The 18,668-nt window shown below is 45.1% G+C and overlaps 1 protein-coding gene across 1 annotated transcript; it reads left to right on the top strand.

The window, feature by feature from the left end:
- Positions 1–1,044: 1,044 nt before the first annotated feature.
- On the top strand, positions 1,045–18,590 carry ptpn18 (protein tyrosine phosphatase non-receptor type 18). Its single transcript, XM_018752801.2, has 17 exons — positions 1,045–1,179; positions 6,356–6,464; positions 6,623–6,699; positions 7,086–7,181; positions 7,268–7,306; positions 7,525–7,593; positions 8,326–8,388; positions 8,647–8,789; positions 9,170–9,236; positions 9,483–9,560; positions 10,587–10,676; positions 11,432–11,523; positions 14,020–14,330; positions 15,376–15,404; positions 16,572–16,599; positions 17,327–17,410; positions 17,564–18,590. The coding sequence occupies exons 1-17, from the start codon at positions 1,105–1,107 to the stop codon at positions 17,635–17,637; spliced, it is 1,524 nt and encodes a 507-aa protein (XP_018608317.2). The 5' UTR covers positions 1,045–1,104; the 3' UTR covers positions 17,638–18,590.
- Positions 18,591–18,668: the final 78 nt, after the last annotated feature.

Here is an 18,668-nt window from a genome sequence, read left to right on the forward strand (position 1 = left end):
TGTCTGGAACATCCAGCATATTATAACCCCTTAATTTAACAAGTTTAGAGGTTATTGCTTGATCACATGAAGACATAAAAGCTGCTAATGCTTTATTTCATTATTCGAAAATCTCAAGTGGGCATAGACTACTTCTCTTATTAACTCCTTTTCTTTGCGTCAGTTCCATTGGAAAAAAGGCAAGTCATCTTCGTTCTGCCACAATCATATTTTTTTCAAGAAGATAAATGGAGAAATTATGCCTTTTTGGCTATAAACAAAAACGTTCGTATCTGTAAAACTGGCGGCTCTAGCGTTCGTAACCCAAGATGCCACCCTAGGCTAATGTGCTTATAGTCCACACGTGGGCGCTGCAAAAACTGAAATCAGAACCAATTTCCGTCCAACTCAGGTGTACAGTATATTGAACGGTGTACCGTTGCATACGCGCGGCATAAACGCAGTTAATATCTTCGCTGCCAGGCTGCCAGAACGTAGCACAAACTGAAACTTTGAGTAGAACTTAATAACGGTCCATTACAGTCGCCGCAGTCCAAGTTTGAGTTTAATTTAGCGAAACTACATTAAATTTTCAGGATATTTCGTTCTGGAAGATTCGGCGCAGCACACGGATTCACCGGAACGAGACACGGGTCGATCACGTGACTGTTCGCGACGACGGGAGAGCCGGCGCGCGCGGACTGTACAGTCCAACCGTGGTGTTGTTAACATTTGTGGACGCCGGGAGCGCAATTTAATTATTGTAAAGGGAGTATCGGGGAGTGACGCGGAGTGTTTTATGCAAATCAGAAAGGTAGCGCATGCAAATAAAATTAAAAAAAGTAAAATAAGTAAAGAGGCAGCTTCCTTCTGCTGCTTTCCCGGAGCTATTATTATAAAGAAAAAACTGTTGTGTGTACCTGTGTACAGAGTGAAAGCGCCCTTTAAAAATAGTGCCTGTCCCTGTGTGTGCTCGCGTGCGGTGTAAGAGCGGTGTGGTGAAACACAACCCCCCCCCCGCCCCACACACACACACACACACACACACACACACAGAGAGAAAACGCTTCCCGCGGGTGTCCGAGCCCGAGGCCCCAGAGCAGAGCAGCCCGCCGCCGAGCAAGGATGGAGGAACACCTGAGGAAGTTCCTGGAGCTCGCGAGCGACGGAGCGGAGGCGCGCGGACGCTCCGAGTTCGCAGTGAGTGCGGAGGCGCTTCGCACTGTTAGCCTAAAAGCGCGCGCGCGCCGAAAGATGTGCTTATTATTTATTTGTTCTGCGTTAGTTCGGAAAGAACCCACTTCAAGTTGCGTTTCATTCGCACTTGTCGCCTCTTTTGTCATTGAACTTCAGGCTTTGTTGTTACTTAATACTGTGGGTGTGTGTTACGTGACACACAGCGGCCCGTTCGTGTGAAATTCTGTAATATAACGGATGGGTGCAACAAGCGGAACGTGTCCGTACACGATTAAAACAAGTATAACCACACCGAGCACTGCCGGCGATACTGTTGACCGTGTCAGGCCACTGTGTTAAAGCCATATTTATTTATTTAGCGTTGGGTGGCACGGTGGCGCAGCAGGTTGCGCTGGTGCCTCCCCGGGTCGGGTGTGCTTGTGCTCCAGCTTTGTTCACAAGTGTTCCCTTGGGTTTCCTTTATGTGTTCTTGTTTTCTCCTACAGTCCAAAGACATGCAGTTCCAGCGTACCGGTGACTCCAAACTGCCCGCACTGTGTAAATGTACACGTGATGTGTGTGACTGGTGGTTTCCATCCAGGGTGAACCCACCTATTCCCCGGAGCCTGCGCTGGGATAAGCGCTGAGCTCTAGTGAGTGACCTTCTTAGTCTCCAAAGGGGGGGGACGAGCGGGAGATGCGAGCAGGAGGTGAGGGTCGAAGGCCTCGGTGAGCTCTGAGGACCACGGAGAGCCGAGGGCGTCGCCCCGGAGCTCCGAGAGACCCTTGCCGTGTCGCAGGTGTCCTCGGAAAAAGTGCGGAAAACGCGCTGCACAACTCCGCTTCGTTGGGGAAATTGTGGCTGCGCACACACATTTAGAGAGTTTGAAAAAGTGTGAGAATCGTAGACTGCAGGAAGGTCAACCGGTGTTTGGAGAAAGTGCACCAAGGAGAAGAACGTACAAAAGCTTGTTTAATCATTATGGAAGTGTTTCGGGGCGCAGGGGCGACGAGGGGGTTTGTGTCCCTCCCCGTGTCGGTGTGTAGCTCCGCCGAGTACTGCTGCTGACATTCCCCCAGCCCAGTACCCTCTCATCTCGAGTCATTTTTAGGCAAAAAAAGAGGATGGTCCACCCTTGTGCCGCGCAGCTCTCATTCATATATGAAAGCTCATAATACAGTAGGCAGCACCAAAAAATCCACTGTGATCTTCTTTTTTCGTTATTTAATATGCGTTATCATCTTAAAACAGATTAATGATGTTTTTCCCCATGCGGTACTAAAAGAAGATGCAGGGAGAGTATAAGGGGTCCACAACAAGACACGGACCGATGGCGTTAGGTGCCGTCCGTCACCTTTCAGCGCTCGATTTATTGCAGGACCAAGTTTTTGCCCTCTGACATGCACAAATATACGGTATTAGTAAAGTACTGCATTTTTTGGGGGTTTTATAACCATATGCAATCATGGCTCAAGTTAGTGGACGATAAATGGATTTTTTGTTTAACTTCTGTTTGCATTATTTAAAAAAAAAATTTGCAAATGTTTAAAAATTTCAATACAGCTGAAGTCAATACATATTCATGCTTTACATACTAACAAAGTGGAACAAATACTTGTAACGGTCATGTTTAGTTAAATAGCAAATATGTAGCTCACCTTGCATAAATTGATTTTAAACACAGAACTGAAACGCAATATATTTGAGGAATAAGAAAAATAACTAATTTTCCCTGAAGTGTAAATATTAGTTCCAGTCATCCGTTTTCTCTTGCATCTGAATAATATGAATAATGTACAACTAAAATAGACTTATAAGTATAACTAAAGGTTTGGCTACTTGATGTTTCAAGTTTTCCATTTTTTTAATCAAGTTTTCAAACATTTCAATTGCTTATTTAAGAAAAAAAGCTAATGTAAATATTTAAAACTACATAAATATCTAGAGGTGTTATTTGGAATCCGCTTCCTTGTTACATGTGTGATTAAAAAGTCATGAAATTCACCTCGACACAATTTTTTCCGGTCAACTGGAGGTTAATGTAAATACTTCTGAAAGTAGTTTTTGTAGCTGGAGTAAGGATCCTTGTTCCTCTTTTTACTTCAGGCGTCACCAGCTTCTGATTTTTTATTTTTTTGGGAACTGTTATTCGGCATTAAATGTTCATTTCAGCTCAGAGGTGTAACTGAGGCAGCTTTATTTTTCACATTTCTTAATTTTGCAGTTTTATGGATTTGCGCTCCTCAGACCGCACAGTGTTACTATTCATTTATGTTCTGTTATGTAATGTTTCACGGTGCATTTCAGAACTTTTACGTTCATCGGTCATGCGATGCCAAGAGGTTCAAGGCCTGGAGTGATATTAGGAGAAAAGGGACAAGTTGTTTCCGAATGCAGTTCTTCATGCCCTCTCTCATTTATGGTATATTACACATACCGAAGTTGGAATGATTTTAATTTTTTTCCCCTTTGAGTTGTATAGTTCATAATATTCGTAACTTTGACGTCTGCTATCCGCACTTCGTAGTCTGGCTAAAAGTTGTGTATTGCGGAAAAAATGCGACAGCTGAATATCAGACCCTTTCCCCATAGTGCAGATGATTTCATTTTTAAAGCAAGATAAGGTTAACACTGTGTTATCTTCCTCTTTCTGCAGGGCAGTAAAGATTTGGTAGAGCTGCTATGGTAACTTTCACCTAGTCTGAGTCAACGTACTAAATAAGTCCAGTACTGATGATGGTGGTTTTCTCCCTTCGCTTTGAATTGCAGACTAAAATAAACGAAATGTGCCCCATAACCTAAGGTGTGTGCACACGGTAAAGCCAGTGGCGTTCGCTTGTGCGTCATACCCGTCTCTTCGGATGTTCAAGTCGATGTGTGTCGCATCTTTTTTCACTAAAAATATGAGCCTATGGATATTTACTAAGTAGCATTTTTTTAACACCGTTTTTTGTAATTGTAAAAGTAGATAAATGGTTTCAAAGTTGTTTGCCAGCTTTTGAACAGTCATTTCCCTTTTCTTTGTTAGACTCTTCTCTGTTCTCTTGTGATGTTCCTGCATGTCTCTGACCACCTTGAAGCCCTCTATGTATTTTACTGATTTTTTTTTTTTTTTTTCTCCCAGAAATACATTTTATACAGCAGAGAGCATTCCTACAACTGTAGCAAGTCTCAATGTGTGCTGTACCCATCTGTTGCACAACGGGTAACTATAGACTTAACTACACTCTTAATAACCGTGTACGTGGCAGTGCTGCCTGTCGTTCTACTGCATCCACCTGCTAAAACAGGTAGGACTCGGTTTAATTATTAGCCTTGGTTCAGAGAATACGTCCCTGAATCGCACATGTGTCAAAGTTTGAATTTGAAACTCAATAAAACGCTACACGCTTATGTAACACCGTGCGTGGGAGCTTATTTTGGACAAAGTGTAAAGCCATTTAAACATGTATCGTGTTGAAACTGAAAGGTTATTCGTTAAGAGTTTGTCACATTGATTTTATTTCTTACTTCTTTTTTTCCCCTCAAGTGAGACTAATAAGATATAATCATTTAGATTATCTGCAGATCAAGTCACAAAACTGCTGGAGTTAAGTTTTTTAAGACCACTGGCTTCCCTCCTCTTAAGACACGCGCATAAATACTGGTGTGTGTGTAAGTATATACACTGAGACTAAAATAAATGCACGCAAATGAAAGTCTGCCCAACACCGCATGCACAATATGTAAAAGCAGTGCAAGATAAGCAGTACATTGTTAAAACCAAAAAAGGAAGTGTTACGTGAAAAGGCTTTATGAATGTTTTGCGAACCGAAGCCAGTCACTGCACATTTCGTACTTTTACAAATTAATCTGCGTTGTATTTGAAGAACAAAATAAGCAAGACCCTTCCAACTCTACATCTGAGGATATATTGAAACGACTCGCGTTACTGAGGGGTGTCATATTTGAGCGGGAAAAGATGTTTTTTGTAAATAGTCGAGAATTGTGGGTAAAATGTGAAATGATTGTTCAACCGTTAAGGGGGGTGCGGTGGCGCAGTGGGTTGGGCCGCAGTCCTGCTGTCCGGTGGGTCTGGGGTTCGAGTCCCGCTTGGGGTACCTTGCGACGGACTGGCGTCCTGTCCTGGGTGTGTCCCCTCCCCCTCCGGCCTTACGCCCTGTGTTGCCGGGTAGGCTCCGGTTCCCCGTGACCCCGTATGGGACAAGCGGTTCTGAAAATGTGTGTGTGTGTGTGTGTGTGTTCAACCGTTATGGGGACTCATAGGGATTATGAGGGGGTTAGTGTCTGTTGGGCAGTGGGAAAGAAGGACAGCTTGAGAAAGACTAAACAGGGTGGGAAGGCTGGCTTAAGGAAAAGGGGTTGCCGTACCAAGAGCGTTATTTCTAGTACTGTGTCCTGAAACCTCCCCCTGTGTGCTGGTGTTCCAATAAACCTGTGTAAGGAATGCTGTCTTATTTTTCCTTTCTGGTCAAAAACATAGTGACTGAAAAGAAGAAGAAAACAAGTTTTACTGTTTGCTGGGAACAGTGAACTCTATGGTGCTGTGGTTATATTCAGCCCTCTGGTGGATCTTCAGAAGAATGCAGTGTGTGTGGCTCCACAGTGATTCTAGCTCTCTTCCTTGAGCTCCGGCGCTCTTGCCGAACTTTGGGGTGTGTGCGGGCACCATCCCTGCTCCCGGTCCATGACATAACATTCACCTAGCAGGGATTTGCACCATAGAGCACTTCCAGGTTGCAAGGCAACAGCTGATCATAACTCTTCCTGCTACATCACTGTATTCCTGAATCTTGTGTATCAACACTGGCAGCTTGACAACCCCTGCCTTGAATGTGTATTTATGCTTAGTCTTTTAGTTGATGTTTTTCCTCCAAAGCAACTTACACTGTTAAGCTTTTCACAGTTATTTACCCATTTATACAAGTGTATGATTTTACTGGAGCAATTTAGGGTAAGTACTTTGTTCAAGGGTACTACAGCTGGAGGTGGGAACTGAACCTGTGACCTTTGGGTGCAAAGCCAGGAGCTCTAACCACTATGCCGCCAGCTGCTCCTATTATATATAATATGAAAATGTATGATTTTCAGGTTTGCCAGTTTTCTCTTACGCTACATTTGACTCTTCACGTATGATGTGCAGTCTCTCGGTATCTTTATTCTGTGTTGTGATAGTTAATGACGCGTCTTTGTGTGCAGCTCATTCGCTCGCAGACTGCGGTCATCCAGCAGAACACCGGTCTCACGACGGAGGCGGGAGCCCTGAAGGAAAACATAAAGAAAAACCGCTACAGGGACATTTTGCCTTGTGAGTGGGACATTTGTGCTCTAGTTGAGTAAATGACACTGCGTTCATCGTGAACCCGACGTGTGTCGGTCTCCTCAGAGTGGGTGCTAAACGCATTGTGTAAATTGGAAAAGGTAGAGTTCTGAAAGATTACTGCTTTCGGTTCTCCCCTTCTGCAGATGATCAGAGTCGAGTGCGGCTCACTCTTTCGGCGAAGGAGTGTGAATCAGACTACATCAATGCCAGCTTTGTCCAGGTAATGAGCTCTTTGACTACGGAAGGGCTATATTTCTTATTCCTCTTCATCTGGTGGGGTGGTTCTCGGTGAGGGCCTTGCTTCAAAAAGTGCTTGAAGCCTTCTAAGGATGTACATTACAGATGTTTTGGTTTACCTGCTGTAGTACCCTCGAGCAAGGTACTTACTCTAAATTGCTCTAGTAAAACTACCCAGCTGTATAAATGGATGAAAAGTTGTGTGTTGCTTTGAAGGAAAGCATCAGCTAAATGAATAAATGTTAAGGTGCCCTTGCATGGAGGTTAAAAGCTCGGGGGTTACTGATCTACCACATCTAGCCCTTCTTCTGTGGAGGTCCAACCTGCATATGAGGTCAAATGTCTCCTGTTGTTATACTGTACACCCAGGGTGCAATAGAGAACAAACTGTACATTGCGACCCAAGGCCCTCTGAAGCACACTACAGGAGACTTCTGGAGGATGGTTTGGCAGTATCAAGTGAAGGTGAGGGTGACCAGCCGACACACCTTGGTAGGATCACTATAGATATTCGCGCAATACATTTCTGACATCTCCTTTTCTCTTTCTAGGTCATAGTTATGGCTTGCAGAGAAAGAGAGAATGGAAAGGTATTTGCTCTTGTTGGTGAGAATATCTTAAACGCAGATTGGGCGTACAGTTAAACTCCGCCAAGATTATAAACTTCATGTTAAAAGAACCAAGAACGTTTACATACCTGCAAACGACTTACTTGGGAGTTGTGTAACTCTGTTTCTGCCTCTCGCTGCTCCTGTTTGCTCTCCCTAACAAGTCCAGTTGATTTAAATGTCTTTGTTCCGTGTTGTAGAAGAAATGTGAGTGCTACTGGCCGGATCGTGCAGCGACAGCTCTATTTGGATCCTTCGCCGTATCGAACGTAAGCAGCTCGCAAAATAAATTAATGAACAAAATGATACCTGGTTTTTATGCTATAGCCAACAGTGAATGGTAGTTAATCTTGAGATGTTTTCAATGATTTCTTTTCTCAGTTTATTCCACCTCAGGTAGTAATATAATGAGGAATAAGTCCTCTATCTTATGACCATAACTTCTATGCGCTCTGTTCGGTTGTCTTTCCGAAGACCCACATTCCCACTGTGAAAACTTAGCACTGATGTAGACTTTTGAAAATTCGGGCAGCACAGTGGCCCAGCAAGTGGCGCTGTCTCACAGGGCCTGGATGGTGCAAGAGGACATGGGTTCGATCTCTGCTCGGTCTGTGTGTAGGTTGCCTGCTCTCCCCGTGCCTGCATGGGTTTTCTCTGGGTGCTCTGGTTTCCTCCCACCATCTAAAGACATGCTGTTCAGGTGGATTGATGACTCTAAGTCACTCATAGTGTGTGAGTGACAGAGAGAGTGTTCCACTGATGTATGGATGCGTGACCCATTTTAAATAGTGTATCCAGCAGTGTAAGTCACCACGGTGAATAAGGTGTGTGGGCTGATAACACTACGTAGTGTTCATCGGAAGTCGCTTTGGAGGAAAGCGTCTGCTAAATAAAGTACGTGAAGTTGCTGTAACAAATAAATGTATAGCATTGGTTTTCGAGTAACAGCTTGGTTTTACAATTTCTAGACAATAATGCACTCATGCTTGTACATTTTGCAGCTGAATGAGTCTTTCCCCAATGAAGAAGTTGTTGTTCGGAATCTTTCGGTGACGTACGAAGACGTAAGTGTTCATTTATACCTCTGCTTTAACGTTTAGCGTTCGTATTGGTTAAGCGTGCTTCTCGGCATCATTTCGGCTTCCTGTTTATAGCACGCTGCAAGTCCGAGAAAGAAAAAATAGACTTTCACAGCTTCTTCGTTATGAATTTGCGCCACTCGTTGCATCGGCCTCAGCAGTTCCTTCGCAGGTCTCCTTTTGTGAGCTATTCTGCAACCGCTGCTTATTTATATTGGCATCCAATGTGCTTTTGGTGACCAGGAAACCAGGACCGTGTCACAGTTCCAGTACACAGCATGGCCGGACCATGGCATTCCATGCACAAGCAGCGGAATTCTGGAATTGATGGAAATGGCCCATAAAGTGCAGGGAGACAGTACAGCTCCCATCGTCATTCACTGCAGGTTTGGCCCCTACAAAATCTCACACGAACTGAGCCCTGGTGTTCATTGCTCTGGCAGGCCATGTTTTGCATGGTGCTGTCAGGCTTTTGTGCACTAGACAGATTGCCCATATGCTCATTACTATGCATTAGTGCATGTTATCTGTGTTGTTAGCACCAGGCCGCGTGCAATAATTTGAACTCTGTGCCGGCAAATGCTTTGCAAATCAAGCGACACGAATGAAATATTCAGCACCCAGAGTGATGCCTAACTGCTCTGTCACCTCCAGACTTTTAGCTGTTGTGATGTAGGTTCTGCATTATTAAAGACTGGGGTCACATCCAGTCAATCATCAAATGACACAACGGCACGAATGTGAGCTGGTCTGTACTTCGTTACAGCGCCGGTTGCGGTAGGACCGGGGTCATCTGTACCGTAGACTATGTAAATGATCTTCTGAAAACAAAGGTAATGCATTCTAACTGTAGTAAAAAAGCACAGTTTTCTGCCATAGTGAAATAACTTTTGCACGTTACTAGCGCATTGACATAACCTCCTGTTTGAGGAAAAAGTGATAGGCTGCTCAATGCATGGCATGCAGAATTTACAGCATCACGTGCAAATTAACATGCAACAGCCACCATGTGTATGTATTGGTCCTCACTTTGAATATTTGCTGCCCTGTTTTAAAGTCACTATTGTTACTCTCATCAGAGGATCAGCGATGATTTTAACATCATGGAGGTCGTGTTGGAGATTAGAAGCCAAAGGCCATCTGCCGTACAGACAAAGGTATTGCAGTAATGTCTCCTTCGGCCACTCGGCAGCTTTCGGCTTTTGTTTGGCAAACTGTCGGCTTCTTCTTTATGAGTTTTTTTTTTAAATGCTGCTGCCGTGTAATTGTGTTGAATGTTGTTGTATTAATGTAACGGTGCGAGGAATTCTATTACACTCCGCCTATAAATGGACGAGTATGGAGTCCTATTTACGTGAAGAAACTCCTCCTTGCCTAATTCATTTTTTTAATTGCAATAATGCAGTGATTTACAGCTGGTTTAAATCGGACAGCTTCTAGCATAGTGGTCAGGGCTGCATTCTTTGAACCCTAAGACTGCTGGTTTGAATCCCACCTCCAGTGGTAGTCCTCTTGAACAAGATACTTACCTTAAAGTTGTAAAATTCACACACGTCATCTGAAACCGCTTGTCCCATACGGGGTTGCGGGGAGCCGGAGCCTAACCCAGCAACACAGGGTGAAAGGCTGGGGGGGGACACCCAGGGTGGGGCGCCAGTCCATCGCAAGGCACCCCAAGCGGGACTTGAACCCCAGACCCACCAGAGAGCAGGACCTGGTCCAACCCAGTGCCCCACCGCACCCCCCACAGTTGTAACATTGTTCCAGTAAAAAAAAAAAAAAAAAAAAAAAGAAAAATACCCTGCTGTATGAATGGGTAAATAATTGTAATTTCCTTAACATTGTATGTTGTTTTGGAGGAAAGCATCAGCTAAATTATTACATTTAATTAAGGATGGATCCTTCACGTATAATGTATTCCAAGGTTTATACGTGTCAACAGTATAGAAAGGTGTGGTTAGCAGAGTAGAATAAAGTACACGAAAAGATATCTAAGTGTGTTTATGTATTTTTAATTTTTTGAAGCCAAAGGAAAAGAGTAATGGCGTTGGGCTCATGGTATTTGTAAATACCGTAACGTTTTCAAGAGCCGCATTTAGCGAAAAAGGCCAGGAACTGCGATCAAATCATGTTTGTGAATTAACAGCATTAGCACTCAGATGTGAATGTGATTTTGTTTTCAGGAACAGTATCAATTTGTGTACCACATTGTGGCGCAGATGTTTGAGAAGACCCTGTTGTCTTCACATGACACCTACCAGAACCTGACTGAGGTATGCGCCTGTGACTCTATAAGACATCAGCATGCATGTTTTGCAACCTTTTTTCCTTTTTGTAGCAAATCAAAATCTAACAAAGGTGGTTAACGCACTGGCTCACACATATGTACGTGATGATGAACATACATGATAGAATCGGCCTCCACGGACAAGCTTGCGTTTCAAACTGTCCTTTCATCAAATTGTGACGCTTCTGAATAGACACCGAAAAGTTTCTTAAATTGCTTTAAAAACTTCTTTTTCAGCAAATCCAAATCTAAGAGAGACGGTTAACTCTCCGGTTCGCTCGTAGGCAATGACAAACGTGCGAAAACGGAAACGCGTGCGGCTTACGAGCTCGCGTTTCGTTTTACGTTTAAATTTGTCGTTTTTACGTAATTACAGCTCTTCTAAACGCGCGCTGAAATGTCAGGCTTCCATTAAAAAAAACTGGGTCATGCCGTGACCGTAAATTGTCTTTGAAACCTCCCGGTATCTGCTGCTGTCGGTTGCCCTCCACGCCTTTGCCGTTTTGCTTCGGTTCGAGAGCAGCGGAGCAGCGTGCAAACGAAGTGAGAAATGTGAGAAAGAAGACGAAAGAATCCGGAAACATGCTGGCTTCCTCTATGCAAAGTGTCAGAGGAGATAGAGCGGTTGTTCGGTGACTGCTGTGCAGGAGTAAGGGCAGGCCACTGTGTCTGAAGCTGTTGGAGCTTGTCGGCAAGGGCGAGCGATCACCTCTCCTCTCCCGCTCTCCCTGCTCCCTGCAGATACGTCAGTCTCGGTGCGGTGATGTCAACTCGGTGAAGAAACGAGAGCATCAAACTACATCCTCGAAAACCAGCGATTTGCAAACGCGAAGGTATGTGGAAAGAGATTTCCCGGCTGGCCACGGCCACCCTGCGTTGGTTTCTGAGGGTGTCCGCAATCTTATTCGCTGCTAATCTGCTGCAAGACGCTCGTGCCGCGTGCGCTCCGCGCGCTTAGCGGCTCCTCGCATCGAATATTTGATCTGTAGAAACGTGCAGAAATACATTGTGCTCGTGAACCGCGACGGATGTTTTAAGCAAATGCAGAATTGTGACGTGGATTGACTTTTCGGTCACTCTCTAAGATGGTTTAGTTTTCTTTAGCGTTTGCGGCGTGACTTTTATAGGTATAAACGTATGGAGAAATGCAAATATAAAAATAAAAACCCTTCAGCTATTTATAAAATTCACTGTAGGCCACCATGGAATCATTCTTGATAGGTTTCATACTTGTGAGAAGAAACATACTGTAGGGTGCCTTTAAAATATGAGGGAAAATCAGAACTTTATGGTTGTGTTACATTCATGGGTTTGGTGACACAGTGGGTTTGGCCCATGCCTGTTCTTTGGTGGCTCTGGGGTTCAAGTCCTGCTTGGGGTGCCTTGTGATGGGGTGGCGTCCTGTCCTGGGTGCGTCCCCTCCCTCTCCAGCCTTGGGCCCTGTATTGCTGGGTTAGGCTCTGGCTCACCATGACCCTGCTCAGGAAAAGTGGTTTCTCTTGGGGGGGGTTACACCGTTGTCCCTGTGACCTCAGGTTCAGAGACCGAGCCACTCGGCAGGAAAGGGGAATTTTGCTGTACTCAGGAGAACTGATCTGAGGAAGGGGTCTGAAACAACCCAGCGATAAGAAACTGGAGCCAATGTTTCAGCCCGGCGAAGCTGTGTGTTCCCAGTGCCTCTAAGGTCTTGGTGGCAGTTTCTATGCAAATCGTCTCTGCATATCACCTCCCCCCCTCCCATACACCTGTAGCATGTTGCCAAATATCATACATATAAGCAAAAGTTGCGTATTTCCCCCTCCCCAAGAAGCAGAACATCTGTGCGTTGCAACATCCCTTTCACTGCTGGTCAGACGTAAGCAGGAAATCATGCTTCACGCAGTCATAGATGTGGTTTGCCTTAGGAAGTGTGCAGCACATGGCAGAGGCCTTAACGGTTTCCTGCTCGGTCGGCAACCTTCAGCAAGGCAGTTCAGTCGCCGCCGACGGAACGAAGCGACCTCATCGCTATAGAGAGCCGACGCTTTTAAATGGAGAGCATCTGCGTGTCGCGGCATGTGTGGGTAGGAGTGTAGGAAGGAGCAGGTGTGAACTCCCAGTGTGAGTAATCTCACGTTGTTTGTTCAGAATGATGAAGTGCTGTTTTATTTCGGGCGTCACGGTGGACAATATTTTGCCTTCTAGGTGTTGGGTCTGCGGAGGGTGCGGTGGCGCATTGGGTTGGACTGGGTCCTGCTCTCCGGTGGGTCTGGGGTTCGAGTTCCGCCTGGGGTGCCTTGCGATGGACTGGCGTCCCGTCCTGGGTGTGTTCCCTCTCACCCTGTGCTGCCGGGTTAGGCTCCGGCTCCCCCCGACCCTGTATGGGACAAGCAGTTTTTGACGATGATGATGATGATGATGATGATGTATTGGGTTTGCTGAACTAATGGTGTGTGTGTGACGGTGGTCCGCAATAAAAATTCCATTTATTAGAGAAAAGGCTATACTTTTGGTCACCTTTATCCATTTAGCTGACACATTTCTCCAAAGCGACTTGCGGTGTTTTGCTACCTACGATGTTTATACATTTATATGGCTGGGTGGTTTTACCGTAGGATATTATAGCAGTAGGTGAGATTAGAACCACCTTCGGATCTAAAGACAGCAGCTCGAACTACTACGCTACCAGTTTCCTGGGTAGAGGTGTGGCTGGATATGTGATTTACGCTTTACATGTTTTTGCGCTCTGTTTTCTGTCTGTAAGATAACTAAAACAGTACCTTTGCTAAAGTGTAACCTTTGTTTTTGACATTACGTTTAGCACATGTTATAATTTAAATTTTTTTATTTTTTTTTTTTAATGGCAGCCACTTGAGCATCGTATTTGACAACATTAGTTGAGTTATCTGGACAGAGGTTCATAGGCAGTGTAGTTTTCCAATCGATTCTGGTCTCATCAGAATATTCCGGAAAAAAATACAACGTTTCAGCAGTTTCGTTTTTGTTTAACTCATTCAATGTAATCGATTTGTTTAGATTGTTTCAGAAAAAAGTATGACTTCCCTCCTGTAGTTTTCTTGTATTTATTCTCTGTAAAGATCAGTTTTCGTTGCAGTGCTTATTTCAGATAATATTTGCTTCTGTTTTTGCTACATTTTCACTTTTTGTGTTTTAAAAAAAAAAAAAACTGATGTGAAATGAAACGTGAAGGATTTTAGTATACCACGTTTCTAGAAGTGTTTTGCAACGGTGTAATTTTCTGATGAGGAAACTGCAATTTGAGATTTCCTGAAATTCACAATAACAACTCGTTCATATGTTTCCTTTTTTTTTTTTCTTTTATCCTCCAGTAAGCCTGCCGTTAAACCAAGAACATCCTTTCCCCGAGCTCAGAATATGAACGACACTTACGCCGTCGTCAATAAGGCCAGGCAGCGGCCGGTCTCCAGTTTTGCCGTCCACCACTATGATAACGCAGACGTTGGCACCGCGAGCCCCGCAGCTACGGCGGTGTACAGCACGGTAAAACCCAAGAACCGGGTGCGCGGCAGCGCCCCGCAGCTGGACGTACCCGTCTCCGACAGAGCCGGAGCAGCCGCCAATCACTGGAACGGACCGTCTCCTTCGGCAGAAGGCGACGGGGACTACGAATTTGTCGCTGGTACGAGCCTCTTTCACACATGACCTCTCCGGGATGTTGCGCGAACGAAGGTTACCGAATTAACACACCGTTGCTTTGCACATGCCCAGTGTCGCCTTTTTTCCATCAGACCTTGACCTTTCGCTTCGCATTTACATGTTATCCACTGAAGGTGAAGCTCTCGTGCATAGTGCTGTATTTGACTAGGGCGGCGGCACGCACACAAAACTGCATCGGCGGCATTCACGTTAAGTAACGTCGGTCATTTCGACCACGGTTCCTGTGCACATTCTGCGCTGATTTAATTTGTGTCTGCAGAGCTCAGTTCCGTGTTAGAGCCCCAGAGACCTCTAATTAGACTCTTCGAGGGGAACGGCGCCCTACCGCTGCGTAACGCAGTAAAGTGGTGCTGCAAAGACCCAGACCGGCTGCGAATGGCCTTCTGTGCTTCGCAGTCCTTTTCATGCATACCTCGTGGACTACACGAGGGGGCGCGTGATGTTTTCAACATGACGCCAATCTGATGAAGTGTGTCGGTCGTGCGCGTCGCTCTAGCGTCTATGTACTTGATCTACACGGGTGGTCCCCGATTTACGGCGGTTCGACTTGCGATCTTTTCGGCTTTACGATGGCGAGCTGGCGATAGACATTCGGCAGAAACTGTGCTTGGAATTTTGAATTTTTTTTTTTTTTCCCCCCCCGGGCAAACGATACGCGGAGCGATACTCTCTCGCGATGCTGGGCAACGGCAGCGATCCGCATCCCCCAGTCTGTGACACGGATTTGCGTATGAGATGTATTAAATGCATTTTCGACTTAACGATATTTTCGACCCACGATGGGCTTCCCGGAACGTAACCCCGTCGTAAATCGAGGACCTCCTGTAGACTAGGACTGCTGAATTTGGTCCTTTTGGCATCCAGGTTAAGCGTCCCTGTTTTTTTTAAAATGCTTGTGAGCGCTGGCTTGCCGTGCACCTTCATGTTATCTTTTCGCCAGGTCTGGTTTAAACATATCCGTTAAAGTATTTGCATTTTATCTCTGTCTAATCGGCTCTGTTTTACAGGGGTTTTCAGGACTCAGAGCAGTACAAAGGTAATGCTTCCTCTTGATATTTCACTGTTGAACACCCACGTGTTTTTAAAGTATGTGTGACACACTGATTCGCAGCAACACGCGTCGCTCTTTTCAGCCTAAGGTTGCTGGTTTTGTCTCTTTTTTTTCCACTTAAATTTCTGAAACGGTTTCCTCTGGGTTACGTGTTAACTTTATAGCACAGCGATGCTGATAAAGACAGCGGGGAGGAAGTTTCAGCAGTCTCAAGGCTATAGGTCAGGCTTGCGGGCACTTCTCTCGCTGTGGCGTGCGAATGTCAGCAGTGAAACTCGGCCTTGAGCTCTGAATTATTAGGCATTCCCCCTCTTAAACGCAGAACGGGCTAAAGAACAAAAATAATTTGCAGCAGAAAAAAAGATAACGTATAACAAAAAAACACTTGGCTTTGAAACAGGCCAACCCAGGGATTATTCAGCACCAAACACATAATAAATAGTATTTATTTACATAATTATTTCCTTTTGTTGTTTAGGAGTTGCTTTTATCCAAGTGACATTAATAGTGTATTTTGTGAATACAGTTTGAAGCAATAGAGCTTACTGGAGGCATGGTGGCGCAGTGGGTTGGACCGGGTCCTGCTCTCCGGTGGGTCTGGGGTTTGAATCCCGCTTGGGATGCCTTGTGATGGAGTGGCGTCCCGTCCTGGGTGTGTCCCCTCTCCCTCCAGCTTTATGCCCTGTGTTGCCGGGTTGGGCTCCGGTTCACTGCAACCCCACTTGGGACAAGTGGTTTCAGACTCTGTGTGTGTGTGTGAGAGAGTGAGTTTACTGGATTTTCCTCACTGGTTAAACAGCAGAGCCCTTCCTGGGGCTTTAACTGGCGAAGCACCATTAAGTCTGAATACTCAATAGGTGTCAAGGCTGCTGTTTTCGTAAAAAGTCCCAGAATTATGTTTATAATGCCATAAGTTTTATTGTAAGTGTCTGATCTTTTGTTAAAATTATAGTACAACAATAATTGTCAAGCTATAAACGTCTGTTTTTTTTTTAAACATGAAGTAGAGCTTAAATGGAGAGTTCCTTATTCGACAGTACCGTATTTACTTTTACTTTTGGTATTTGGCAAGGCACACAAGACTTACTGTAATCGCGAATGCCCCGTAAAGGGTTCTCCTAATGGTTTCGCTGTATGGTTCCTATCTTTCAGCCTCCGATCTGCCCAGGAAAAAAACCTTGTAAGTATATTTTGGTTCTATTAAAGAGGTGCGCTTTAATTAGTACGAAATGCACTTCGCAATATTTCTTTGTTTTCCACATAAGATCATTGTTCCGGTTAAATGAAGGAAAAAGATTAATGCAGTAAAATGCCGCACTGTTTGGCATCGTTACCCTGATAAAAGACATGTCAAGTGATGCTTTGTCACCATCTTTCAGCGCAGACAATTGTTCAGACTCCAGCATGCTTATGCTGTTTTACATTTCTTTCTGGCTTCCTTATACCAGTCATGTACCATGGACCGGCAGCCAGTGTAGTGCTTCTCACTGCTGCAGTGTAGTCAGAAGGTGCTGAGTTCAAATCCCCTTGAGCAATGTGCTTACCCTGAATTGCTTAGCACCGCCAGGTGTGTAAATGGGTATATAATTTGAAGAAGCTTAGTTTACAAGCCTGACATATAAGTTGGGACAGCTGGTAGTGTAGAGGTTAGAGCTACTGCCTTTGGACTCAGAGGTTGTAGGTTTGAATCTCACTCTTAGCTGGTGTACCCTTGAGCGAGGTACTTGACCCCAAATGGCTCCAGTGAAATTACCCAGCTAGGTAAATAATTGTAACCTTAACATTGTAAGTCACTTTGGAGAAAAGGGTCAGCTAAATGAGTAAATGTCTGTTGCCGTGACGAAGGTATCAGCCTAATAAATAAAGAGTGTGAGCGTCACCAAACATCTGCTTTTCTCACTTTGCAGCTGCCAGCACTTCCTCGTCAGAGGAAAATTATGAATATGTTGCAGAACCCGTGAGAAGGATGGCCAGCCAGGAGGGTGGTATGGGTGCGTGTCTCCCTGCGAGGGGATGCTTTTGTCCGTAGACTGAAACTGCGTCTGGTACCAGAAGACATAGACAGTGGGATGATGCTGACTGAGCTCCATGTTGCTTTCCCTGACAGCGCCTGCTCTAACTGTCATCTTCCAATGTTCCCACAGGGTTCAACTGTCGAGTGAAGAAGCCCAAGGGACCTCGGGACCCCCCGCCCGAGTGGAGCCGAGCTGAGCGATAGGCTCGGAGGCTGGGGTGGAAGGCGCATGAGTCAGCAGGGAACCCGTGATGGCATTTCCGCTTAGCATGACGCCTTGAGTGAATGGGTTGCGTTAGTTCGGTTACGAAATTGCGAGAACAACACGTGCCAGTGGAAATATGAACGGGAACGGGTTGTTAATTTTTTTTTTTTTTAAAACCAAAAACTGATGCAAGTGTGTATCGTAACTTATTTGACCTGTAAAGGCACTTCAGCTCTACTTCCTGGCTGCCTGACCCCCGAACCAGACGGAAAAGTGTCTCAGCTGATGAACACTGATGCTGAGCTGAGATTATCCTACTTTTTTTTTTTCTTTTTCATTTAGTGTAGAGCTATACAATACTGTATTTCCTGACTTGAATGGGTCACGTGGAGAAGAACGAAATATCGCAACAGCAACTTCGAGAAGTACACGATTGGGTCACTAGACACCTGTTGGCGTTCAGAACTGACTTGGTCCTTCATGGATTGCTTCTTGAAAGGCTTGAACCGCATTTTGGGGAACTGGACCATTTTGCAAGATGAAGAACCTTCGGTTCATTACGGAATGAAGGACATATGAATTCATTCAACCCCCCTGCACTCAGGAACTTCCCATAAACGTTAAGAAAAGTTTACGTGTCGTAACTGGGAAAGCCATAGAGGGTATTTCCCTTCTTCCTGGTTGAAAGCACTCTATGTGTTCAGCTCTATGTGTCTGTGTTTATATGAAATGAAGATCATCTCGGAGCATGAGTTCATCAAGAGGACACAGCATGGACCTTAGGATGTAGACCTGGTCACCTGAAATGGCTCAATATTCTTGTGCTGTTACGTGACCAGTGAGAGCACCTTCAAACCCGGGTTCTCCAGTGTGGTGTCTCCCTCACATTACAGCCACCATGTTTAGGAATTGATAATAGACACACACACACACACACACACACACACACACACACACACACAGAGTCTAAAACCGCTTGTCCCGAGCGGGGTCGCGGCAAACCGGAGCCTAACCCAGCAACACAGGGTGC

This window comes from Scleropages formosus, chromosome 1, assembly GCF_900964775.1.
Source record: "Scleropages formosus chromosome 1, fSclFor1.1, whole genome shotgun sequence".
NCBI lineage: Eukaryota > Metazoa > Chordata > Actinopteri > Osteoglossiformes > Osteoglossidae > Scleropages > Scleropages formosus.

Bases quoted from the DNA above. Each gene is read 5' to 3' on its own strand.
- ptpn18 (XM_018752801.2), top strand. From the start codon at position 1,105: ATGGAGGAACACCTGAGGAAGTTCCTGGAGCTCGCGAGCGACGGAGCG. The intron at 6,465-6,622 runs GTGAGTGGGACA...CCCCTTCTGCAG, and splicing joins CTACAGGGACATTTTGCCTT to ATGATCAGAGTCGAGTGCGG. The intron at 11,524-14,019 runs GTATGTGGAAAG...TTTATCCTCCAG, and splicing joins AGCGATTTGCAAACGCGAAG to TAAGCCTGCCGTTAAACCAA.